This window comes from Phyllosticta citribraziliensis (genome assembly GCF_038025025.1).
Source record: "Phyllosticta citribraziliensis strain CPC 17464 chromosome Unknown J3D65scaffold_6, whole genome shotgun sequence".
NCBI lineage: Eukaryota > Fungi > Ascomycota > Dothideomycetes > Botryosphaeriales > Phyllostictaceae > Phyllosticta > Phyllosticta citribraziliensis.
This window is the reverse complement of record NW_027117343.1, coordinates 532,267-554,316: the sequence shown is the minus strand read 5'-3', so window position 1 is coordinate 554,316 and position 22,050 is coordinate 532,267. Positions and strand designations below refer to the sequence as shown.

Here is a 22,050-nt window from a genome sequence, read left to right as displayed (position 1 = left end):
CAGTGCAGAGGTGATGGCGCTTCCGTGCCGTGATCATAAAATTGGGCGAAAGAAAAAGCGTTCGCAGAAAGGAAAAAGTCGCGCGGTCTAGAATATTGTACAGAGGCTCAGAGTGGCTGTTCCGCCAGCGCGCCATCCCGCCCTGTCTGTGGACTAGCGCGGCGGGGCCTGCGAGGAATCAAACGACGGCGGACCGGGGCAGGGCAGGGCAGGGCAGGACAGGGCAGCCGCTGGGCCTGTGATGAGGGGGGGCGACCGCAGTGACGAGGCTGCGAGCGGCTATCCAGAAAGCAGTCTATCCTGTCGCAAAGCGCGCGAGCGGAAACGTTGTCGATGTTGTGGAGCACAGCCACATGATGGTGGTGGTGAAGTGCATGCAGAACCGGGATTGACAAAGGGGTCAGCAGCGTGGACGGCGGTCTGATTGGACGGCACAAGTGCGCGCGCCAAAGTCAATTTGAAAATATGCGCCGTCGTCACTGCCGGCTGTCACCCAGAGTCAGCACAGCACAATGTCAGTGTGTTGTGTATGGAGCAAGACACAACCGTCGTCCATGACATCAACGGGGTCCGACCATTGAAGCGTCCGGGTGGTCTGCGCGGGAAGCGTGTACGCAATGCTGCAGTAGCTCCAGCTGGTTGTTTCTGTTGACAGCTGGTGTGCTGAAACTCTCTCCCTCGGCATAGCCTGCCTGGCTCAGCATCTGCGCCACATCGGAATTCCCGCCGATCGTGGTGGGCTCAGCGCAGAGCAGCGCAGAGCAGCGCAGCATGGCCGAGCCAACACGACCACTCATTCCAATTTGCCCATTCAGCGGTGCGCGAAATCGCTCATCCAGCCAGCCATCCATCCACTTGTCGACATCTCCGTCATGGCTAGCTGGTGTGGCGTAGTCGCCGTTAGACACCCACCTACCCTCCCGCAAAATATTCGCGCACTCCAGACCCCGACTCGCCCAGCCCAGACACGTCCTTCCGCCCTCCCTCAGGATCTGCTGGTCGCGGCTCCCTCCAATGGACCCTCCATCTGGTAGGGGATTTGAGTCGAATGGTCCAAAGAAGGGGGCATTGCGCTGCACTCAATGCCAGGTCCGCACGGTACGGTACGGTGTAGGAGATGAGCTTTGGATGCGTCAGCCTTACATGTCAGCGCGAGAGTGACGTTTCGAGCGCGTTCCTTGGTCGAGGGCCACTCTCTCAGAGCTTGTTGTTTGACTTGCACGGGTCTGCGGACGCGTCCGCAAATTGGATTGATCGGGTTGTCTCGATGCCGGACTGAATGACCTCATGCCCTGAGTCTGAGCATTACCAGCGACTAAATACTCCTTCTGTGTTCCAACTCATTGAAGGAAGCCCCTTGTCTGAGCTCTTTCCAACGTACAAAGAACCGTGCCGTCCACGATAGCGAAAAAGTCGTTTCGACCGCGGAGTAGTCGTTTGAAAGAGCAGATCCTTTGGTGGTGTGGAGAAGCTTGAGCTGAGCTGACCATTCCCAGGTCACGTCTTTCGCCTGCCATCAAACTCGAGGGCTTATGCTCAGCTCGGTGTGTGGATGACTACCGCGTGAGACGGCTCCTGTTGCGTTTCAGGGCCCTGTGGTCGTCCAGATGTAGCTCACCATCGGCAGGCGATCGATTGGAGGCCCACGGAGGAGTGGTGAGATGCGTGGGTGCTTATCCTGCGGTGGAACCTTGCCGCTGCTGCCTGACGATGAGGCACGGGCACAAGGCTGAAAGCAAGAGCGAGAACGAATGATCCAGCCAACAACAACAATTTTCCCAACATCACGTCGAAATGGGTCCTAGGCCCAGTCAATTCAAATATGATGCTCTCCCGTCGCCTTCGTCAATCCGCCTTGTCACGATTCTTCCTCCTGGTGACGGCGACACGCCCATCTGCGGCAACGCCATCATCAAATGCCGCCTTGAAACGGTGGACTTGAACGACACGCCAGTGTACGATGCGCTTTCCTACACTTGGGGTAGTCCGTGGTTGCCGGGGATGGGCCAGGACAAAAAGGTGCGAGAGTACAGCCTCGAAAACAACTGGCCGATTTCCGTAAATGGGGCCTTGAAAACGGTCACCAAGAACTTGTACGAAGGGCTATTGCGCCTGCGTCATCATGTTTTCGATGCAGAAGAGGAGGAAGCAGTCAAAGGCGAGGGTGGTTTGCAGTTCCAGTGCGACATTGTTGGAGATGTGGACCAAAGATTCCAGCCATTCCACAAGACGCCGCTGATCCAGGCTGCCGAGCTTGGTTCGCATGTCGTGGTGAAGCAGCTTCTCAAGAGGGGCGCCGATGTTAGGGCGCAGGACCGCTTCGGCGAGAGCGCGTTGCACTACGCGGCGGAGAATGGGCATCTGTTCTGTGTCAAGCTGCTTGTCTGGGCGGGCTCGAATTGCAAGCTGCTGGACAAGAAAAATCGAACGCCGCTTGATTGCTGTGAGCAGCGGAAACGCGGAGATTTTGAGCAGGTGGCTACGTTTTTGAAGGCCCCGACTGCTCACCATGCGGGTTGCGAGCCGCGAGAAGCCAGATTCCTCCCGGTGCGGATCTGGATCGATGCGCTCTGTATCAACCAGGATGATACCCCAGAAAAGATGGCCCAAGTCGAGATGATGAAACGCATATATGCGTCTGCGCAGTCGACTATTGTGTGGCTGGGCGTCGAGGACCAAGCAACAAGTGCCGCTGTGGAAGCGCTGGATATATTGCTCAATTATCCGCATTTGGTGGGGCTCATTCCCCCAAGATACAACTCATCCACTGCAATTCTGCGCGAGGCGATAGATGCTCCGTATAGTAAACTGCTCCGACGACGATTCGAGGCTCTCAACTATCTGATCAAGAGAGCATGGTTCAGCAGAATCTGGATCATCCAGGAGGTCATTCTTGCTAGGAACGTTACGGTACTGTGTGGAGAGTGCATTCTACCGTGGAAAGCAATTCGCCTGCGAGGCAAGCATCACATTGCTCTTGTCGACGCGAAAGGTCCCGGAGCCCTGGAGTTCCTGATGTTTCGGTCTAAATCAAAACGAGTGCTGGGGGCCCTGGAACTCTTTGACGTTGCCCTAGATAGGCAGTGCAGTTTATCTTCACTCCTCGTCCTGACAGAAAGCTTTTCGGCCAAGGACCCAAGGGACAAGTTCTTTGCTTTGCTGAGTATTGCAAGAGAAAGTAACAGTGGCAATGTTGTGGCTGTGGACTACCAAACACCACCAAGAAACTTTTTCATGCTGATGGCGTACGATTTGATTAGTTGCAGAGGCGTTTTTTCCAAAGAAGACGCTGAAGACGAATGCTCCTTCTCACAGGTTCTAGAGGGTCTTTCATTCGACTGCTGGCCGCCAAGGTCTCAGAATAATCCGCTCGGTCTTCCGTCATGGGTACCCGATTTCAGGCGTACTTGGTGCGCGCCGCGGGAGCGGCTTTTTCAGAGGCGTTTCGCGGCATGCACTTCAATCCCCGCAGTCATCAGGGAATTGCCGCAGAAAGAACGCCTCGGACTTGTAGGCTTCAAATTTGACGAGATTGAAGCTGTGGCACCCCGAGTGGATCAGCCTGTCTGCCGAAGAGGAAGCTGCGATTACATGCTACTCTGGCCTCCTTGCCAGTGTCAAGCCAAGTGGAGAAAATCACTGCCACTTTGGTTGAAATTCGCTTCCTCGCTCAACTCGTCCTACCCATCCGGCGGAGCTCTCTTCAAGGCACTTTTGCACACGTTGATGGGTGGTAGCCGTGACTACCTGGGGACTGGATTCCAAGACGCGGAGAAGAAAGCTGTCGACAGTCTCAAGATCCTACTTGATGCCAAGAGCTTCGAGCAATGCATGCCCTTAGTAAGAGCAATGAACAACGGGGATTTGCCTGGAGTACGAGAAAACGGAAATTTTGCTGAAACAGTTCGCATGCCTTTCTACTGTAATAGAAGGAGCTTGTATAAGACTCGCCAAGGTTATCTGGGCCTCGGACGGAGAGAAGTCGAGCCTGGGGATGAAGTTTGGCTGCTCGCGGGGGCGCGCACTCCATTTGTCGTCAAGCGGTTGAAACCTGATGAATGCGAAAATGTCTTGGAATTCCGGGGAGAGACATATATCCATGGAATCATGCATGGAGAAGCAGTCGAGGGTCGAGAAGGCGACATGACCGAGCTGGAGCTTGCTTGAGGATTCCTTAGAAAGCGCAGATTGCGCGTCAATCATGTGCGTCCGCACGGGATGCCGAGCATATTTTGGAGCTTGGTGCGGCAAGTTGCAGACACAATGGTGAGGGTGAGAGGCGAGTTTCCATTTGTTTTGACAGCGCGAATATGAACAATTCCTTCATTCAAAACCGTTGGGACAGGGAGCACTCAAACTTCGTGGTGAGATTGAGACGGTGGGATTCGAAGCCTTTTCACGCGAAGCTTGCAAGTCTGCCATGTCGTCTGGCATCGATTTTGACATTGGATTGTGAGCGCGCTGGGAAGTCGGGTCGATTGATGCGTCAAACGGGTCTGGCAACGAGGATGTCGAGTGGTGAGAAGGAGAGAGGGGCTGGGGAAGGAGGGGACAAGCCTCGCGTTCGTCGAACGATGCGCTAACCGAAAACGGCTCCATAGGCGAACCAACCCTTCGGCGCATTATCACTGCCACAACACCATCTTCAAGAAGCCCAGCTACATGTGTCATCTCATCTCAATCCGTCATTGCCGCCTGCTCCAAATTTTCACCACTTATCTGAATCTCTCATGCCCCTGGCCCATACTCACAAATCGAGACGCAGAGAAACATTTCGTGTGGGACCGAACGTGACGAATGCTCCCAAGCAGTTTCTTTCGCAGTCCGGATGAGCTCTCATTCCGGTCCGTCGCCAAGTGTCCGAGCATGCCCCGGTCGTGAAGGATGAGAGCGCACCTTGGCCCCCAGTTTCCAATATCAACTGGACAAGAATGGCAAGCCGTCACGTCGATCTGTTCCCGAAGGAGGCGTACATTACTCGCTCGGGAAACGCCATGGGCCCCTGATAGATCACTGCTGGATAGGCAGACATCAAAGACTGCAGTGGAGAAAGAATAAATGTTCGAACGCGCCGTGGCGCTTCTAGTCGCGCGTCAACTTTGTACTCGCCAACATGAAGCTCTTCAACGCCGTGCCGACCCTCGCGGCTGGTCTCCTCGCGTTAACGTTCTCTGGCGCGCACGCCTGCGAAGACTGTACGAACAACTCAACTGACCCCATCGTTCGAGTCCCTGCGCCCTGGACCCTCTACGGCCAAGTCTACGTAATAACTCTTCTCGACCTGGGGCTTACAGGTCCCCTTCCGACCAAGGCATATCCACCGCTCGAGCGCAATTCGTCAGAATTCACCGACGCGGGTGAATTCATCGCTGGATTGGGCAACATCCAGATCGTCCGCTACACCGACAGCCCTGTCGGTCCATATGACGAATTGCTCCTGGTTCCTGGCTTCTGGAAGTACGAAGATGCGGATGGTGAACAGAAGGAGAATGTTCGAGTTTCACGTATCTACGTCAGCCAAAAGTATACGTGCTACAATGGACGACTGAGTATGACTTGTCTTGGTCTTTGGATTATCAAAAACTAACTCTTCAAGATTGGGACATCCCAAAGCACCTGGCTCGCTTCGATTGGACAGACAACGCCGACGGTAGCACGACTGTCAAGGTTTTCCCCTACGATACCGACGGCGATGAGGGAGAATTCAAGCCGGCCGCCAAGCCCTGGTTCCAGACGACATTTGCTCCGACGCTGGTGAACAATGTCCCCTTCAGCACCGACTTGTATGGATGGTTGGGCGTGGATACTACCCTTGTTCAACCTCCTCTCCCTGCCGGCCACGGCAATGGATCCTACGGCGAACTGCCCGGTACCGATTACTGGGCAAAGACTGTCCCGGGTCAGTCGACTGACGACGCCACCCTGGGTATCTTCGACATGGATCAAGGCGACGGGGACGTTGTGGTTAACGGTACCAACGCTGTCGGTGACGAGTACTACCCCAACTTCTGGCCGACTCTTCCGCGACTTAACCTGGGCCTGCGCATGGATAATGCTACGATTACGTTCAGCGAAGCCACATACTGGAACTTTACCAAGGCATGAGGACCCTCACGTCATCAAAATTGTTGGTCACTCCAGGCGATTGAAGTGACATGGGCCGAATGATTCTCGTGGTGCAACCAAGATATATGGTTTTTGTTGGTACAAGTCTTGCAGCAATTCTCTTTCACCTGGTTTACCTTGCCGAACAAGGTTTCGAATTTCGAACATTTGTCCATTACAGCGTGTCTATATTGATTTTGACCGAGCCTTACATGTCCCACTCTATTGTCGAGGGCAATTACAGGTGCCGCCCGCGATTTTACCCTGCGCAGGTTTACCGAGGAGATACGTACAAGCGTTGTTGCATGCGTCGGACGAAGTGAACTGTCAAGCGGTCAGTAACTTTCCTTACAGAAGCCCAAGTCCAACTTGAATGTTTCTCTTACTTGACACAAACATCCGGAGTCGGCGTTGTCAAACTGTTTGGGATTCGTCTTGGTAATGCACGTCCGCTTGTCCACATATTTCTGGAACGCCTCGTTGACCTTCGGGTCCTTGTCATTGTAGATAAGAGTTGCGCAGACACCTTTGGGCCCGCCGCATTGGTCGTCACTGGTGCACTGTCGCAAGTCAGCATCATCCCATCTTGGTCGTCACCGACGCAAAAAAGATCCGAAGTCTCGCAGAGACACTTACGCTGCAGAAGCAACCCTTTACGTTGTTCTCCATGTTTATACATTGCCCGACCAAAGCCTTGGTGGCTGGGTTCTTGCAAGGTTGTTTACAGGGGTCGTCATTGCTGCATTTGATGCTGCACTCCTTTGGTGTGCAGATGGGATTCTGTGTCCATGTCAGCCCGTGGAAGACTCGGCGGATCTTGAATACGCACGCCATTCACGTCGCAATTGACGACGCTGCAATCGACTTTGCCCGCAGCAACGCAACCAACGACGAGAACAGCAACGAAGAAGAGGAGTTGGAGAACGCGCATCGTCATTTGCGAACCGATTTGGAAAAGGTCAGTAATGCAACGTGATTGCGGTACGAATAGGTCGTTTTTAACGGAAAAGATTAGGCCGACCAATAATTTCCTTATACTCTGGGCAACATTCCGGCAGAAGCTTTTAGCGCAATAAGATTGCCCGTTCGAGGAATCATTGACTGGACAGTAGACTTAATCTTTACCTTTGTACGAAGCTTTATACCCTATTGGTTCGCATTCGCTTTTACTTATACTCCATTGGTGCCCCGGAGCCCCCGGACAGGGATCATTGCGGGGGGAAGTTGACAATTTAGCTGCGAACAGGGGATTAGTTGGTGAGCTTCGTCGCGAGCTGCGGCGTCCACTTTGAAACCAAGATTTACAGTGCGTTGCATAAGCAAGATACCACGGACATCAGTACTGGCTCATGCTTATTGCGTCACCGCGCTACCGCGCATTTCATAAGTAAAGCAAGCTGAGCAACATCTCTGCTGCCTGAGAGAGAGAGAGAGAGAGAGAGAGAGAGAGAGAGAGAGAGCTTGCAAAAAGGGGCGCACATCGAGATTCTTACCATGGCGAAACGCCGTTTGAGTTCTATTTAATGAACACGAAGGTTAGTGGTGGTTGTTCGGGAGCCGCGGGATCGGCATTTGTGGACCAACCGCAGTAGTCGACGGGCCGTCCCGGTTCCAGCCGCTGCAGTTGGGGACAACTTGTCGGGTGTTGGCCAAGCACTTTGCGATCTTACACATCTTGGACCTGTTCGTGCTGCGTTTATTGGAAGCTGACCAAATCATCAGTCACTCGCATCTTCGGCAAATGTCACGATTTGAAACTCCTGCGATGAAGAAAGGGAGGTTTTGCTTGGTGGACTTTGACTCCCTTGATGTGGCAGGTGATCTAATGCTCCTTGTTATGCTCAGCTGTAATCACACAATGGAGAACAAGAACGAAGAAGAAATCCCTGTTACCACTCCTTGTGGATGCTGTAAAGTAATCCAACTGAAGGTAGCTTGAATGTGTATGATTAGTCTGCATTTCCTTACTGCTCTTTGTTGGACAAGCACCTGAACGCTCCCGATTTCACCTTTTGCGGATGCTCGAATGCTTCCGAATATTGCAGGTAAAATTACTATCGCTGTAGTGCGTGAATGCTTCGTATCTGCTCCCGAAATCTTTCACAGGTGTGCTGCGGTTTGTGGGAGCCGCGTTGAATTCAACCAACGTCAGTGTATCCGATAACCACGGTTGGGGCTGCGCATCAACCATTCCGCCGGGCTAGGAAGGCCATATAAATACTTGCGTTGTCGCATCGGGGGCTGCGTGACTGACCATCATCGACCACCTTGAACGAGAAGGCGTCTGCATCACCTGCGAACCTCCAAACCACTTCTCAGAAAGTCGCCATGAGTCGCTACGAGATGGACTTGGCCATGCCAACGGCCGCGAACAGAAGCCCAGAAAGATGCTTGTGCATCACAGCCACCAACGACCTACTCTCAATCTACTACTCCAGACATTTTCGACCGCCCGCGACCGACACGTCAAGATTCTTGCTCTTTTTGGAGGACATTCTGGACACAATTCTCGAGCGGCGCTTCGCCATAGCGCACATTGCGGACCACGGTCAGCGTTGCAACTGTCCTCGCTACGAGAGAAGCGAAGCAGCATATCTCAGACGAAGGAATGGAGGCCTACTACGTGTTTACGATGATCCTGTGAAGGATTTACCGCGCCTTGTCGACGTCGAGGCTGGTCATTTCACAGTGTCGGAAAAGAGAATCAAAGAAAACTTGGTGCTTCCACTGTCCTCGGCCGTGCCCTGGAAAACATTCGAATTTCTGGTCGGTCCTTTTCGAACTTGGGTCAGTGGCTTTTCTTTTACTCATCGAACTGTGGACTTCGAGGGCCACCACCGGATTTCAATGCCCTACCCTCATTTTGAAGACCCATTTTTTGGAGTCGACAGCGAGATCAGCCGTTGTCAGTTCGTGCGCAACCGGGTGGATCATTTGCTTGGATTGCACAAGATCTGGGAAGCTTCCATGCACATTCCTGACGCATGGGAGAAAAGAGGCGGTTGCTGTTTTGTCGTAGAAGATTTGGAGAGGAGCATGGACGACAAGGAGCCTCTTTGGGATGATTCAGACGGAAAAAGAGGCTTACAGGTGGAGACTTGGCTGCAGAATCGCTGTCGTTGTCTGTGGATGGCTTTTCTCTTTATTGTTGGAAAAGAATGGAGGGTGCCGGTGACTTGGAAGCATCCGGGGCCGAAGCAGAGAGTACTGCATGAGAGAATCGAGGAGCTCTCCAGACTCATCTTCACGGTTGTCTTCCTTTCCAGCTTCATCCGGTTGGTCGTTTTGGTCTTGGATTTTCTGGACAGCCACGTCTCCAAGTGTAGTCGCTTTGATTATCCTCTTTGAATGGTCAAAAGCTCTTGAATGCACCTAGCACTTTTGTAACATAACTGGAATGCTACATGTGAATTGTTTGACAATCCCTTCCACTCCGCTCTCCTGTGCTTCAACTTCGATACCAGACCTCGCTCCACCAGGTCACTTGGCACACGCTTTTGGCGCGGCCCAACCCCTGACTTTACTCCCCATCCACACTACTCAGCTGTCCGCCATTCAATATCTCGCTTATGTGCAGACCTCGTCGTCTCTGTCGTGCACTCGGCCGATACGTGAGGTGTGGTTGCCAAGAAAGTACTCGGGAGGTGCCGCTGGAATCCTGAGAAGAGAAGGCCTCGAGCCGGAGCCCGGTGATTTTTCAAGCCCGCGTCGTCCATTCAACGCGCACAAGATGAGTGCGTGCAAACCCCGCATCTCGTGGCAGTGGTTGGGTGCAGCCGTGCAGGAGTCGGCAGCAGGGGCATTGCCGTATCCGTAAGGCCTGACCGACATCGCTCCGAGATTGCCTTTTGAGCCCCTTCACCTTGTTTGCACCTCACACTTTGTATTCCCAGCTGAAAGGATGAGCAAACAGCTACCGTACTGTCCAGACATGCGAAACACAAATCCCCCCTTTTCGACCAGGTTCCAGTCTTCGCTGGTGCGTGGCTCTTGACTGTGGTACCCAAAACGCCATGATGCGCGTGCTTTGTAGATCTGGTAATAGCTCCAATCACTTGCCTCTTGAGGAAATACGCACCGACCACAAAAGGCGAGCTTCGGCCAATGGCGTCCCCTGCGTATCCCACGCAGTCGCTGCGTGCCCCGACTCCCTAAACCACAGCGTATCACGAACCCCGGGTTTTCGGCGCGCGACCTCTCGAAGGGAAAGCTGGACAGAGCTCGCTTACGAGAATGTAGCGAGTCGAAGAGACCATGGTGTTTGACAGCCCGTGCGATGGGAAACATGACGAGAAGGCGACTTAAATAGCGGTACCGCCTTGGTGTGGTGATTCGAGACATCAGGCCTTCTCAAGCTCCTCCCGTTGTCACAATGTCTCTGTTGTCCGTTGGTCTGTCGTTCTTGGTCGCAGCGAGTGCTGTTGCCGGTGCTCCTCTTGAGCGCCGTGCCGAAATTGCCCATGATGCGGTTGTGGGTTTCAGCCAGACGGTCCCAGATACTACTGTCGGTCAGCTGTACCTCAAGTACAAGCCGTTGCTCAAGGTCGTCAACGGATGCGTTCCATTCCCTGCTGTTGACGCCGACGGAAACACCAGGTAAGCAGTGCAAGTTGTCTCGCACAAGAATCCCCCGAAATCTTTTGCAAGATCATTCACTGACAAGGCTGAAGCGGTGGCCTTGCCCCAACGGGGTCTCCTTCAGGGGACTGTGACTCGAGCACCGGCCAAGTATATGTGCGGTCGACGAGCTACAACAACGCGTACGCGATTATGGTGAGTGTAGTCTGTCAACAAGAAGTGAGCATGGCTAACGGACGTAGTACTCGTGGTACTGGCCAAAGGTTTGAGACTTCTCTCCGCGAGAAGGATTGTGGCAACTGACCTCGAGGCAGGACTCACCTTCCACCGGCACCGGTCACCGTCACGACTGGGAGAACGTCGTCGTCTGGATTGACAGCGAGACAGCCGCCGAACCCACCATTCTCGGAGTCTCTGCATCAGCTCACAGTGGCTACGGCACCTCCACGAGCCCCAACCTCAGTGGAACTCGGCCTTTGATCAAGTACGAAAGCATCTGGCCTGTCAACCACGCTCTGGGTTTCACCTCGACCGTTGGCGGCGAGCAGCCTCTGATTGCGTGGGAAAGTCTGCCCACGGCGGCGCAGACGGCTTTGACCAACACTGACTTTGGTTCGGCCAATGTCCCGTTCAAGGATGCCAACTTCGAGAACAACCTGGGCAAGGCTGCGTTGTGAGCTTCGACTCATTGCACTTTCGGCGCTTGGATGGAACTCTTACCATTGTTTGCGACGATATCATCTCTTGGAGAGCATAAAAGAAGGACCGGCAATAATCATGCCGCTGAGAGCGGTAGATCATGATCAAATAGTCAGCTTCCCTCGCTTCCGAAGCATTCAACCTCGCGGCCAACAGTCCAACCTCCCGACACCTTATTCGGTTTCAGCAAATGGGCGCAGGCATGCCGGGTATAAAACCACAGCAACCCCACGTGTCAGAGCAGGGATTGAGAGAACGTAGCCTAAAGTAGTAGGAATTAACAAATCAGAGCATGAAAGCTTCCGAGAGTTTTGGCCAGAATTTTGGCACCAAGCCTAAAGCGGGTCAGCAAACATGCTTTTTCTTTTTCGTTTCGGCCTGCCGATGCTTCTGACAAGTTCTTTTTCGAAACAGCTGGGCATCCCGCCTCAACCGTCCGTTGGACCCAGCCTGCCAGCCCACCCCTCCCCTTCCAGGGCGGCCTGATTCAAGTGGTCGGAACGCCAATGTCGATGCCATCTTACCCCTTTCGTTTAGCTCTTTGTCTTGCTACGTCTGAACTTCCATCCTTAAATGCTCGTCGCTGGTGCCGCCGCTGCTTTACACCTCCTGGCGCAATGCTTCGCTCGCGCTTGAGTGTCGTGGTTTGGCGTTGCGTTAGGGGTTCCTTGTCCTTTCTGCTCAGGACATTACTCAGATGTAGCAGTGCTTGATTTTGCCGCGTAAATAAATAATGAGTGTTATCAGGATATCGTGCATCTGTATCTGATGGTTGTAAATGATTGTCCGCCGCTTTGCAAAGGTCGGTCTGCCGTCAAAAAGCTGTTTGTTCTGAGAAACTGCATTAGTTGCCCTTGCCTAGTTGGAATTGGTAATATGACAGGAGGGCAGGCCGGAACGACGGTGCGTTGGACCTCAAGACCGGGTTTTCAAGTCGAAGGCGCCAGCCAGAAGATCATCTCCACAGTGCTGTGCAGAAACAGCTCCGGGAGTCGGAGGCCCAGTAGATCCAACGCCATAACCTTATCCCCAGACCTTTACTGATTAGCCAGATTTGGCCGAACAATCGCGAAGCGCTTTGCAAGGAACATTCCATCTTTCCAGGATCGGCACCGGCTTCGAGAACCCACTGGTAAGTCCCGGTCACAACTTACGAGACGCCCAATGAGGCTCAACCGAAGTGTTGTTTTGGAACCCCTCGCCTGCCGAATTTAACGGCAAGCAATGTGTTCGGCTTTGGCATCGCGGCCTGATTCTGCTAGGGTGGGTTTGGTACAATGCTCATGGGCCCGCCTTGAATCAGGGAGCAGCCGGAGGTGCGGTTAGCTCACTTGCTGTGCTTCAAGTCATGACCTACCTCTCTACAAGGAGGCTCCAATCCGCTCTGCGGGACAGCTTTTCCGCAAACGGCAAACGTTGAGAGCAAACACTTTCGAAGGTCCGTATGCCACTCTCCTTCACCACAGTGACTGGAAGAACCTCGTTGTTGAGAGCATAGTCTGCCCACTTGTTCTCGTCGACTAAAAGACACTGGCCGTCAAAGCTCATTGATACATAGGAAAGGCGAGTTGGTCATCCCCGCGTCACTATCACCGACAACTCCCATCGTTGACGTTGATTCTGCAGAGTGCCTTGGGTCCCAGGCTGTCCGACAAGACATCGACAGGTTTCTCGGGCGCGTCTCAAGAGCGGAATGGTCGAGGAGTTGTGCAGCCACTTTGAGGAGTGGAAAAGCTCGTTGGAGTTGAGACAGCGAGAAAAGACGGAGGATAATGAAAGCCGCAGTCCAGCCTGTACGGTTGAAGAGTTGGCGATGGAACAATAGCCGAAAGGGCCTGAAAGGGAGATGAGGACTTACTGGTGCAGTTCGTTACCGACTTGGTCGAAAGGCTGCGACGTGGCTTACGAGAACACCACGCCCATCTCTCCAGCACCATAAGGGGACTTGCGCCGAACAATGGCTCGGAAGCTGCTGCTACCACTCCCAATCTTCTGTCACACCCTGGACGTGGCATCGCCTTCCTGCTCAATTGTCAAAACACTGAGCTCTCTGAAAGCCCGGACGACGGCGTGCGCTCCGCCCAACAGGTCCTGGGAGCCCGATCACTCGTCTGCCTCCTGAACCCTTCTCAGCCTCCAATATTCTCTCTCGCGACCGTCCTTCCACGCGCAGAGCGCAAAGTCGATCAGGGAGCCCGACACAAGATGGGGCTTTGTTGGCCGAACGTGTCCAACTCGACAGCGAAGTCACCTCAACTGGACCACTGACAAGGACGACGCGTAATCACCTACACAATACCCAACGGTCTCGCCCGATAGCGAAAACACCTCAACCGGACCACTGAGAAGACTCGCCATAGCTGTCGCAGCCGCGTGGGCAGCTCGAAGGCCGAACAGCGGTGCGCGACACAAGAAGACATCAAGTCTCCCCACCATTCACAAAACGGCGACCTCATTGGCAACCCACGTACCTTCAAACCGTGCTCAAATCGAGCAAAGACGCCAGTGGCCCCGTCACGACGTCGCCGCAGCCGCCACAGCGCAGCTCGAAGTGTCGAACAGCAAAGCGCAACGCAAGAAGACATCCAGTCTCTCCACCACTCACACACCGGCGACCTCATTGGAAACCCACGCAAGGGTGTATCGTGCTCAAACCAAGCAAAGACGCCAGCGGCCCGGTCAACAGCCTGTCGAGCCAGTTTTTCCATCGGCCTTGCCACAATTCTTGATGGCGCTGTGAGTTCCACCACACCCTGATGTTGGAAGGTCTTCGGCAGTAGCCTGAGGACTTGAGGCACAAAGAGACTCCTATCTTGGATTTGCAACAGTCAGAGCAGACAATTCGCTTCTGGAGTTCGGATAACGTCGAGTTGGAATGGGGGATTCGCCGTGGTGGCATTCCCGCCACCGTCGTCCGCAGAACTGTCGAGTTCGATTCGCTTCGTTGGAGATCTCGTGGATTGGGGATAATGCGAGCAAGTTGGAGAGACGCGGTGCGTTTGCAGCCAAGCCTTGTCACAGAGCGGCTGCTAGAGAACAACATGGGAGGAACCACTGAAGGCGTGATGTTGTAGCATACTGGAAGAACATGCGCGCAGCTGGTCGAAGTCCAAATCCCTTTAGATGTCAGGATCGACATCTGTCGCACGACGGGTCCGACGGAGTAGTCCGACCTTTTGCATAAATCCGCTCGCGCATTCGACACTCTGGAAATGAAGGGAGAGGGAGTAGAGGGCAAAAACCGGTTTGACGACATCTGAAACAAAACTTGCCGGTAAATCTCGCATTCAAACCCATCATCATCTATGCAGACTTCCTACATCCGCCCGCCGCCTCGTACTTATCCTCCGCCCCGGAAAAGACGTGTGTCGTCAGACTGCTCGAGAACTTTTCCCACCCCGCCCCTAGTACCCAGTCATCAAATTATCATGTATGTTACAAAAAGCGCAGGAACAAAAGTTGAAGGTGTGGTGTGCTCGTTCCCGGCTCGGGGGTATCTTGAATCAATTACTCGCGCCCAAAAACTGCAAGCGCGAGCGTGGAGCTTCAAGATCCCGCAACTCCAGCCCCGTCCATCTCGCGCCTAGAAACCCTTGGCACCGGGTGCGTTCTCATCTTTCCTCAGGCTCAGAAGCAGTTCGCGGAATTTTGCCTTCTCGCTGCCGCTTCCGCCACCGCGCGTGCCCTTGCCACTCAAATCAACAAGCTTTGCGATGCGCTCCCAGCTGGTGCCGCCGGCAGTGGTGTCGTCGCGGCTGGCCAAGAACTCTTCCGCCTCCCTGCGCGTCTGGGCAATGCTCTTCTCCTTCTTGTTGTTGTAGTTTTCGTAAAAATCGTCAATGGCCTCTTGCGCAGCCTTGACGGTCGCCTGCTTCTTCTCGTCGGAAATCTGATCGCGGTGTTGGATGGCCAGGTCGCGGCGCTCGCGCCATTCGCGAATGACTTCGGGCTCGGGCTCGTCGGCCGGCGGTGGAGCGTAGGAAGACTGCGGAGCGCCGGGGAGGAATGGAGCCGTGCTGCCCGTGATGGTGCCGCCAGGTGCCATTTGCTAACGTTGGGGTAAGCGTTTGTCTGTGAGGCTTGGCCATGAAGCTAGGAGTGTACCTCGTTCTGGGTGTCTATCGCCGGGAACGCGCTCTCGAAGCCAGAGATCTCCTCTCCGCCGTCAATGTTCGGGAAGTTGCCGCCTCCAGCAAGCAGGTCGTCGCCAGTGTCATCTTCGACGGTGGCTGCATTGTCGCCAGGTGTTGTGAATTGGTTGGCATCCTCGCCGAGGAGAGCACGCTCGCGGCTGAGAAAGTCGGAAGTGTCTGCAGAGTCTCCAACGAGGTCGTAGTTGGCGTCTCCGCGGGTCTCAGTCTGGCCTGCGAGTCGATTGCGTCAGAGCGTGCTGAATGATGGACGGGCAGGCTTCAGGGAGAGCAGGGTGTCTTTACCAGCGTCGATCTCGTCCAGCGACGGGAATCTGTCGGCCATGGTGGAGGGTGATGATGCGGAGTAGGGAGAGATTCGGCGATTGGATCAGAGTTGGAGGCAGGGTAGGAACAGCTTGTAGACGTGGACAGCTTGGTGTTTTGCGGACTTGGGAGCTACGGTACGGCGCACAGGAGGGCGTAGTCAGCAACCGACGTTGGCGCCTTTCGGCCCGCAGCCGCGCTAAGGCGGAATGGAGTGGAAGCTTGGTAGAGCTCGACGACATTTCTCTTCCGCATTCACTCTTGCGCTGCTCACCACCCTTGCGCCTCTGCTGATCTCTGGGGCTATCGTCCTTGTCGTGAAGACCCTCGTCGTCTGCTCTCTCTTGCGTGAAGTCGTCATTGTCTGCATCTGCAAGCCATCCATTGATCTTGGTGTCATCATGGCCTACACGGACGATGCTGTCCAGGCGAAACTGTCTGCCCTCAATGAGACGCAGGAGGGCATCGTCACTGTCGCCCAGTGGATCATGTTTCATAGGTGCGGTTTTCTCTGCCATTCATGGTGGACCATGCTGATACATTTCTGCAGGCGTCACGCAGACCGCACCGCTCACCTATGGATGAACCGCGTCAAAGATTCTCCCCCGAACAAAAGACTCAGTCTGATATACCTTGCCAATGGTACGGCTACATCCCATCTCGAAGAGTGACTTGGATACTGACAAGGGGCAGAGGTTGTACAGCAATCCAAAGCCCGCCGGAGGGTCGAATTCGTGGCTGCATTCTCGCCGGTCAGTCCTGCCAACGCTTGTGGAGTCTGCATCTGACGTTCTCCAGATCATGGCCGAAGGTACATCAGCGGCATACAAAGGCGCGCCTTACGAGATACAACAAAAGATACGGCGTGTCATTGAAGTCTGGCGTCAGCGTCAGATTTTCGACACGTCGGTCCAGGACCAAGTGGAGAAAAGCCTTGATGGTACGTATTCGAGACATTCTCTCGATGGGGAGCTAACGCGCGCGCAGAATTGGACAAGAATCGTGGTCCAGGCAAGAAGGCTGGCTTAGGCGGATCCCTCTTTGGTGGCTCCTCGACGCCGCGCGAACTCCAACCGCTCGCATCTCTCCAAAACGCCCTCACCAAAGCCGATACCACGCGCAAACCCGCCGTCACGACCGCCGACGATGAATACGCGAAAATCACCGACCCTGCGACGCCAACCCCTACGCCGCCCGTCCACGCCGCCCGCCTCTCACAAGTCCTCAAGAACCTCGCGACGGCCGAAGGCGCCGTAGCCGAGACGCTCAAAGCGCGCCGCGAACTGATTGGCGAGCTAGAAAAGATGCTCACGTCCCACAAGGCGGTGCTCGTCGACGAAGAAAAGAAGCACGAGGAGCTTGGCGCGCGGCGCCAGAGCATCGAAAACAAGAAGCGCGAGGTGGAGGACAGCATCATGCGCGGGCTCACCGAGCAGCCGCAGCAGCAGCTGGACCAACCCGCGCCGCCGTTCGAGGACCCGCGCCTCGCGTACATGCCGCAGCAGCCGGCCGCCGCCTACCAGACGGACCTGGACGACTTGGAGCCCCAGCGCCCCGACGTCGAGAGCCTCACCCCGCCGCCCGTCGAGTCCATCACGCCCGTCGGCTCGCCGTCTGCCTCCGCCTCCGCCTTCACCACCTTGACTACCACCACCGCCGTCCCCGACGTCGCTGTGCACGACTTTGCCCACGCGCATGCCGCCGTTCTGCCGCAGACGCGCGAGCGCGACGACTCGGGCGCCACAAATGGCTACGGCGCCGAGTACGGCAGTGCGCCGAAGAAGAGGCGGCTCGGCGAGGGGGATAAGGAGTTTGGCGGAAGTGACCAATTCGAGGGCATCGACGACGATGTCGCGGCCATGTTGGGCAAGGAGTAGGAGGGAGCGTTTGGAAAGGACATGGTGCATGGTTGCATGGCTGCTAGCTTGAGTTGGCAGGAAGAGCACGCTGGCGGCGGGTTTGACTGGCGCGTCGTGATGCTCGCGCTGCCGCCACCGCTGCAGATCAGATCGGATGTGAGAACTTTGGAGGCTAGGTACCGTAGGCATGCCTTTTTTGAGGTCGGGTCGCGTAAATGTACGACAACCACAGAAGCGAAAGGGAAAAGAGACATTGAGCATGGAGCGACCATCATCACATCACAACACACATATCACCTGAAACGAATAACGGACGTCAGTCTCAGCTAGCTGCCATTCGCACATTTTGCTTGCTTGCGTGCGTCTTTCCAGTTCTGAACTCTTGACGCGTCTGGTAGAATATGCCGTGACGCTCTACCTCTCCTTCTCCCATTGTCATCACCAGCATCAACCACCGTCAAAATACACATGCACAGCACAGGCAGCGCGCACGTCATGAAGAGTGCCTATCTAAGCACTCGACACTCCCCCCCTAAGCCATCCAGAGGGAAGCAAGCGTACAGTGAGCGGCCTACACATTACCCCTATCCCTATCCCTATCCCTATTCCTGCCATTTACGCCGACGCTGCAGGCACTACAGTACATACTAATACAACAAGCAATACTGAAGCAGCGAACGCTAGACGCAACAAACAAACAAACCGACCAACAAGCCCTTGTCGCAAACGACAAAACAGAGCGCCGCAAGACCAACGGCTACACAAAGACAGCGAAAAGAAAGAGAAAGCGAAAAAGAAAGACGGCAGTGCCGCCGGCGGCAGCAGCAGCAGCGAAAGAGAAAGAGAAAGATCACGAGCGCGCTCAAAAGCGACAGCACATCAGCATACAAGAAAGACAGCGGCATCAATCACCAAAAACATCATTCCACTGCTCCAGGACATGGTACCCGCGCGTGCGCGCGAGGGGGAAAAGCTCCTCAGAGCCCGCAAGAGGCACCAAGAGGCGGGGAGCACCGGGGGGGAAAACGCGGCGCATGCGGCGGATTTCGGCATGCGGGATAGGGAAATCGGGATGGTCCCTCAGCACGTTGTCGCCGAAAACCGCATTGATTCGTCGTTGGATGGCGGCGATTTCGCGGTTGTGCTCTTCGATTTGACGCAGCAAACGCGCGTCAGGCATGGGGACGTAGATGAGGGATTTGGAGTCGGAGCCGATGCGCGTCGTGTAGAGACCCGGTGTGGGTATGGTGGCATCGGCATAGGTGCCTCCGTTATCAAGTACTTCAATGACCTCGCGGCCGTGGAAATATGTCTGCGTGCGCCGCGCGTAGTCGGGCAGAGGGGCAGGGGGCCCACCTTCGATGGCGAGGCTCATGGCTTTTTCGACGGCGGCAAAAAGGGGGATCATGTTGACCGGCTTGGGTCCGAAGCCGTCGTCGGTTTCGTCAATCTGTTTGAAAAACTCGTCGACTTCGGGAATGCGCCATACATCGAGAAAGTGATGAACGTCAAGAAGACCCATGGTCCATTTTGTCCCTTCAGGTCCCTCGGCGCGCCTGTACCGTCGAGGTCAGTAGTGGTTGGTTTGTTGGAGGGGTGGTGCTGACAGTGGCAGGTGTGACGAGTCGTATCATCGCCGTGGTGTGTTGGAAGAGATGGGGAGTGGATGGATAATCTCTCAAGAGGGAGCACATGACGGACGACGGGAGGACGCAGGGGATTGCAGAGGAATGACTGGACGAGCTTGCCTGCTGAGTAGACACGTCTCATCCCCCTCTGCTGCGTAATACCATCCCCCGTCCAACAGGCTTTGCTCCGTTTCTCGCCATTGCTCCAGCTTGCCCCCCTTTGAGACTTTGGGGTCGAGGTCACCCAGTCTCGACTCGACGCGCTGGCTATCCCAGTGGACTTGAACATAGAGAGAACAGTCGCGCAGTGTCATGGCCAGGAGGAAATCAGAAGTCGGTTGTCGGTGAAGAATCCCGTGCTTATCGAGGCGTTGCTGCAGAAATTGAAGCCCCTGGAGGACATGGTAACCCTCTCCGTGTCTCTTTTCGCGTGACGTGTCTCTGGAAAAATGGTGGCAAAGCTTTTCGATGAGGTCGTGCCGGGACTTGGGGCCATTGTCGTGAGCCTGGCCATTGGTCCCGTTGGTAGCATGTCTGTCCGCCAACCAGCGTGGCAGGGCCGTGCCCACGTAATTGGAAGGATTGTCCACCAATTGCGTGACCACATCCCGGATGTAGTCCGGCTTGCCCGTAGAAATGACCAATGGGCACAGGACCCCGTGCGTCTTGGACTCCTTCTCGCCTTTGCTCTTGCGCTGCGCACGCAATGCGCACGTACGACACCTGGTGGCTTTTGGCGGAGCAGTCGGAGACTGCCACAGCCACTTGGGTTTGAACTCGAGCGTGACGCTCTTCTCCGCGTCGTAGCTATTCATGTCCCTCATGATGATGGCCGAGTCTGTAGGATGTAGATAGGTACCATGGCGCTTGGATTCCCTCTGTCCGCTCTTCTCGCGCGTCCGCAGCTCCGAATTGCAATTCTCAATGATGTCATTGCTGATCTTGATGAGGTCCTGCTGAACCAGATGGCGTTGGGGGATCCAATCGGAAATGGTGTTTAGGTAAAAGTCGTACGTCGTCCTGTCATCCTGGTAAAAGGGAACCTTTTTCTTGAGACGTAGCAACATGTCCTTACTCGCGCCGGTCAAGTCGGCCCGAGTGCACTTGGTCACAAAGTCTGCCGCTGCGCGCTGGAGGCCGGCGGCTTCGTAGGGCATTATAAGCGAGCGCTTTGCCTTGGCCATGTCCCGATTGAAGTCACGCTGCTCGTCCGGGCTGTGACTGTAGCGCCAGTCGGGCTCGAGAATGTTGTGGGCATCATTCTGGACGAGCTCTTGGATGGTGTCGGGGAGGGAAGCACTGGTCTGGTTTGCGCGGACGGGAGCGATTCTGTAAATGACATTGGCATTGCCCTGGCAAGTGGTCAGCGGGTGGTCATGTCAAGCAGAAAGAGGGCCATACCTCGGCCAGGAACTTCAGGTCGACTTGTAGAGGGTCGAGATGTGCGGGTAGAAATGAAGACATACAAGGCGGCTGGCGGGAGAAATGGGCCCTGTTCACCATGGTCGCGTACGTCGGCGAGTAGCGAGCGGAGGCGCAGTGGGGTGATGCTGGTGTAAGATATGTTGTGGGTGTAGTGGCTTGCGATGGAGAGGAAGCAAAAGGGTGAACATGTTTGGAGCCGGAGCGGTTGGCGCGGTAAGGCGATGCAATGCAAGGCGGCTGGAGGGGCAGCGGGAAGGCACGACGACGGAAAGGTACAGGTACAGGTGCAGGCCTGGTATTGGGCGACGAGTGAGTGAGATGAGATTTAAGAGGCAGCAACGCGACGGCGACGAGACGAGACGAGACGAGAGGCGGAGAAGAAGAAGATGCAAGGTTGTATTTTGCGAACAGACAGTGCGACAGCACTCCGCCGCGGTCGAAGCTGCAGCCCAGTACAGCTGTGACCACGCCCCACCACCTGCACCAGGGTTCAGTTCGCAGCCTTGCGAAGATCTCTTAGTCAGCCGCGGCTCCTCGTAATTTTCGTCCGTCGCAACCACCTCCTCCCCCTTTCGACATCATCACCACCACCATGGCCCAGCCCGTCCCTCACCCCTCCGCCCTCCCCACGCCTCCTGCGTGCACGGCCGACTTTTGTCTCATACCCCTGGGCACTCCGACAGCCTCCGTCTCAAACGAGGTCGCCGCCGTCCAGCGCCTGCTGGCAAAGTCGGGCCTGAAGTACTCGATGCACTCTGCCGGAACCACTGTCGGTGAGCCGTCGCCCCCTGCCGTCACCCGGGTAAGTCTGTAGGCTCAATCCCACCATCACCAGAGGGCTCCTGGGACGACGTCATGCGCCTCATCGGCCAATGCCACGCCATGCTTCACCAAAACGGCGTCGTGCGCATCCAGAGCGACATCCGGATTGGCACGCGGACCGACAAGAAGCAGTCCTTCGACGACAAGGTCTCCAAGGTGCAGGCCCTTCTCGAACAAGATAAATAGACCGCATACGTACCTCGCTGGCGCATGAGCCGCCTGCCCCCAACCCCTGCTCGCGGTCCTGTCATCTTCGCCGCGGTCCTGAACAAGTGGAGATGCAGACGCGCCCTGTAGCAGTCGATGTGTTTTTTTCCACTCCAAATACGAAACTTGTCACGTGGCTGTATGCATGTCTTTCCTTGCAGCCTAAATGCCGTTTTTGTGTCGCCAGACTCCATGTCGTCCTTTGGAGATGAGCTGCCGGTCCTGGCTCGGTTATTTGACAGGGGCTTCGTTTGCTCGTCTCGATGCCGA

The 22,050-nt window shown here is 55.3% G+C and overlaps 10 protein-coding genes across 10 annotated transcripts; 6 read left to right on the top strand and 4 right to left on the bottom strand.

The window, feature by feature from the left end:
* The first annotated feature begins 1,323 nt into the window (after window positions 1-1,323).
* On the top strand, window positions 1,324-4,245 carry J3D65DRAFT_359538 (heterokaryon incompatibility protein-domain-containing protein). Its single transcript, XM_066795629.1, has one exon. It carries the CDS (start codon window positions 1,795-1,797, stop codon window positions 4,165-4,167), a length of 2,373 nt encoding a protein of 790 aa, XP_066655102.1. The 5' UTR covers window positions 1,324-1,794; the 3' UTR covers window positions 4,168-4,245.
* A 563-nt stretch (window positions 4,246-4,808) lies between these two features.
* Window positions 4,809-6,393, top strand: J3D65DRAFT_359292 (uncharacterized protein). Its single transcript, XM_066795628.1, has 2 exons — window positions 4,809-5,549; window positions 5,597-6,393. The coding sequence occupies exons 1-2, from the start codon at window positions 5,114-5,116 to the stop codon at window positions 6,103-6,105; spliced, it is 945 nt and encodes a 314-aa protein (XP_066655101.1). The 5' UTR covers window positions 4,809-5,113; the 3' UTR covers window positions 6,106-6,393.
* A 1,951-nt stretch (window positions 6,394-8,344) lies between these two features.
* J3D65DRAFT_695857 (uncharacterized protein) lies at window positions 8,345-9,463 on the top strand. Its single transcript, XM_066804013.1, has one exon. It carries the CDS (start codon window positions 8,434-8,436, stop codon window positions 9,451-9,453), a length of 1,020 nt encoding a protein of 339 aa, XP_066655100.1. The 5' UTR covers window positions 8,345-8,433; the 3' UTR covers window positions 9,454-9,463.
* A 1,014-nt stretch (window positions 9,464-10,477) lies between these two features.
* Window positions 10,478-11,451, top strand: J3D65DRAFT_695841 (necrosis inducing protein; the record flags this gene model as incomplete). The annotated part of the gene is made up of 4 exons (XM_066804012.1): window positions 10,478-10,701; window positions 10,776-10,878; window positions 10,926-10,946; window positions 10,998-11,451. The coding sequence occupies 4 exons, from the start codon at window positions 10,478-10,480 to the stop codon at window positions 11,358-11,360; spliced, it is 711 nt and encodes a 236-aa protein (XP_066655099.1). The 3' UTR covers window positions 11,361-11,451.
* Window positions 11,452-13,908: 2,457 nt separating this feature from the next.
* On the bottom strand, window positions 13,909-15,071 carry J3D65DRAFT_359121 (uncharacterized protein). The gene has a single exon (XM_066795626.1). The coding sequence runs from the start codon at window positions 14,636-14,638 to the stop codon at window positions 14,000-14,002; it is 639 nt and encodes a 212-aa protein (XP_066655098.1). The 5' UTR covers window positions 14,639-15,071; the 3' UTR covers window positions 13,909-13,999.
* Window positions 14,499-16,038, bottom strand: J3D65DRAFT_623864 (clathrin light chain). The gene is made up of 3 exons (XM_066800192.1): window positions 15,819-16,038; window positions 15,487-15,746; window positions 14,499-15,430 (listed from the first exon to the last, which is right to left on the bottom strand). The coding sequence occupies exons 1-3, from the start codon at window positions 15,856-15,858 to the stop codon at window positions 14,966-14,968; spliced, it is 765 nt and encodes a 254-aa protein (XP_066655097.1). The 5' UTR covers window positions 15,859-16,038; the 3' UTR covers window positions 14,499-14,965.
* A 30-nt stretch (window positions 16,039-16,068) lies between these two features.
* Window positions 16,069-18,028, top strand: J3D65DRAFT_623859 (RNA polymerase II-binding domain-containing protein). The gene is made up of 5 exons (XM_066800191.1): window positions 16,069-16,338; window positions 16,390-16,481; window positions 16,533-16,591; window positions 16,638-16,779; window positions 16,827-18,028. Exons 1-5 carry the CDS (start codon window positions 16,241-16,243, stop codon window positions 17,714-17,716), a joined length of 1,281 nt encoding a protein of 426 aa, XP_066655096.1. The 5' UTR covers window positions 16,069-16,240; the 3' UTR covers window positions 17,717-18,028.
* Window positions 18,029-18,298: 270 nt separating this feature from the next.
* On the bottom strand, window positions 18,299-19,477 carry J3D65DRAFT_359165 (uncharacterized protein). The gene is made up of 2 exons (XM_066795627.1): window positions 19,306-19,477; window positions 18,299-19,254 (listed from the first exon to the last, which is right to left on the bottom strand). The coding sequence occupies exon 2, from the start codon at window positions 19,218-19,220 to the stop codon at window positions 18,603-18,605; it is 618 nt and encodes a 205-aa protein (XP_066655095.1). The 5' UTR covers window positions 19,221-19,254; window positions 19,306-19,477; the 3' UTR covers window positions 18,299-18,602.
* On the bottom strand, window positions 19,341-20,724 carry J3D65DRAFT_358986 (inositol-pentakisphosphate 2-kinase-domain-containing protein). Its single transcript, XM_066795624.1, has one exon. It carries the CDS (start codon window positions 20,508-20,510, stop codon window positions 19,377-19,379), a length of 1,134 nt encoding a protein of 377 aa, XP_066655094.1. The 5' UTR covers window positions 20,511-20,724; the 3' UTR covers window positions 19,341-19,376.
* A 619-nt stretch (window positions 20,725-21,343) lies between these two features.
* On the top strand, window positions 21,344-21,759 carry J3D65DRAFT_667653 (YkoF-like protein; the record flags this gene model as incomplete). The annotated part of the gene is made up of 2 exons (XM_066803043.1): window positions 21,344-21,524; window positions 21,587-21,759. The coding sequence occupies 2 exons, from the start codon at window positions 21,344-21,346 to the stop codon at window positions 21,757-21,759; spliced, it is 354 nt and encodes a 117-aa protein (XP_066655093.1).
* Window positions 21,760-22,050: the final 291 nt, after the last annotated feature.

What these genes read in the sequence shown, in the direction of transcription:
- J3D65DRAFT_359538 (XM_066795629.1), top strand. Translation starts at nt 1,795, where the DNA reads ATGGGTCCTAGGCCCAGTCAATTCAAATATGATGCTCTCCCGTCGCCT.
- J3D65DRAFT_359292 (XM_066795628.1), top strand. Translation starts at nt 5,114, where the DNA reads ATGAAGCTCTTCAACGCCGTGCCGACCCTCGCGGCTGGTCTCCTCGCG. An exon ending in GTGCTACAATGGACGACTGA is followed by an intron (nt 5,550 to 5,596) that starts GTATGACTTGTC and finishes TAACTCTTCAAG; the next exon opens with ATTGGGACATCCCAAAGCAC.
- J3D65DRAFT_695857 (XM_066804013.1), top strand. Translation starts at nt 8,434, where the DNA reads ATGAGTCGCTACGAGATGGACTTGGCCATGCCAACGGCCGCGAACAGA.
- J3D65DRAFT_359121 (XM_066795626.1), bottom strand. Translation starts at nt 14,638, where the DNA reads ATGTCGTCAAACCGGTTTTTGCCCTCTACTCCCTCTCCCTTCATTTCC.
- J3D65DRAFT_623864 (XM_066800192.1), bottom strand. Translation starts at nt 15,858, where the DNA reads ATGGCCGACAGATTCCCGTCGCTGGACGAGATCGACGCTG. An exon ending in GCTGGACGAGATCGACGCTG is followed by an intron (nt 15,747 to 15,818) that starts GTAAAGACACCC and finishes ATCGACTCGCAG; the next exon opens with GCCAGACTGAGACCCGCGGA. An exon ending in CGATAGACACCCAGAACGAG is followed by an intron (nt 15,431 to 15,486) that starts GTACACTCCTAG and finishes CCCCAACGTTAG; the next exon opens with CAAATGGCACCTGGCGGCAC.
- J3D65DRAFT_623859 (XM_066800191.1), top strand. Translation starts at nt 16,241, where the DNA reads ATGGCCTACACGGACGATGCTGTCCAGGCGAAACTGTCTGCCCTCAAT. An exon ending in CAGTGGATCATGTTTCATAG is followed by an intron (nt 16,339 to 16,389) that starts GTGCGGTTTTCT and finishes ACATTTCTGCAG; the next exon opens with GCGTCACGCAGACCGCACCG. An exon ending in TCTGATATACCTTGCCAATG is followed by an intron (nt 16,482 to 16,532) that starts GTACGGCTACAT and finishes GACAAGGGGCAG; the next exon opens with AGGTTGTACAGCAATCCAAA.
- J3D65DRAFT_359165 (XM_066795627.1), bottom strand. Translation starts at nt 19,220, where the DNA reads ATGGGTCTTCTTGACGTTCATCACTTTCTCGATGTATGGCGCATTCCC.
- J3D65DRAFT_358986 (XM_066795624.1), bottom strand. Translation starts at nt 20,510, where the DNA reads ATGGCCAAGGCAAAGCGCTCGCTTATAATGCCCTACGAAGCCGCCGGC.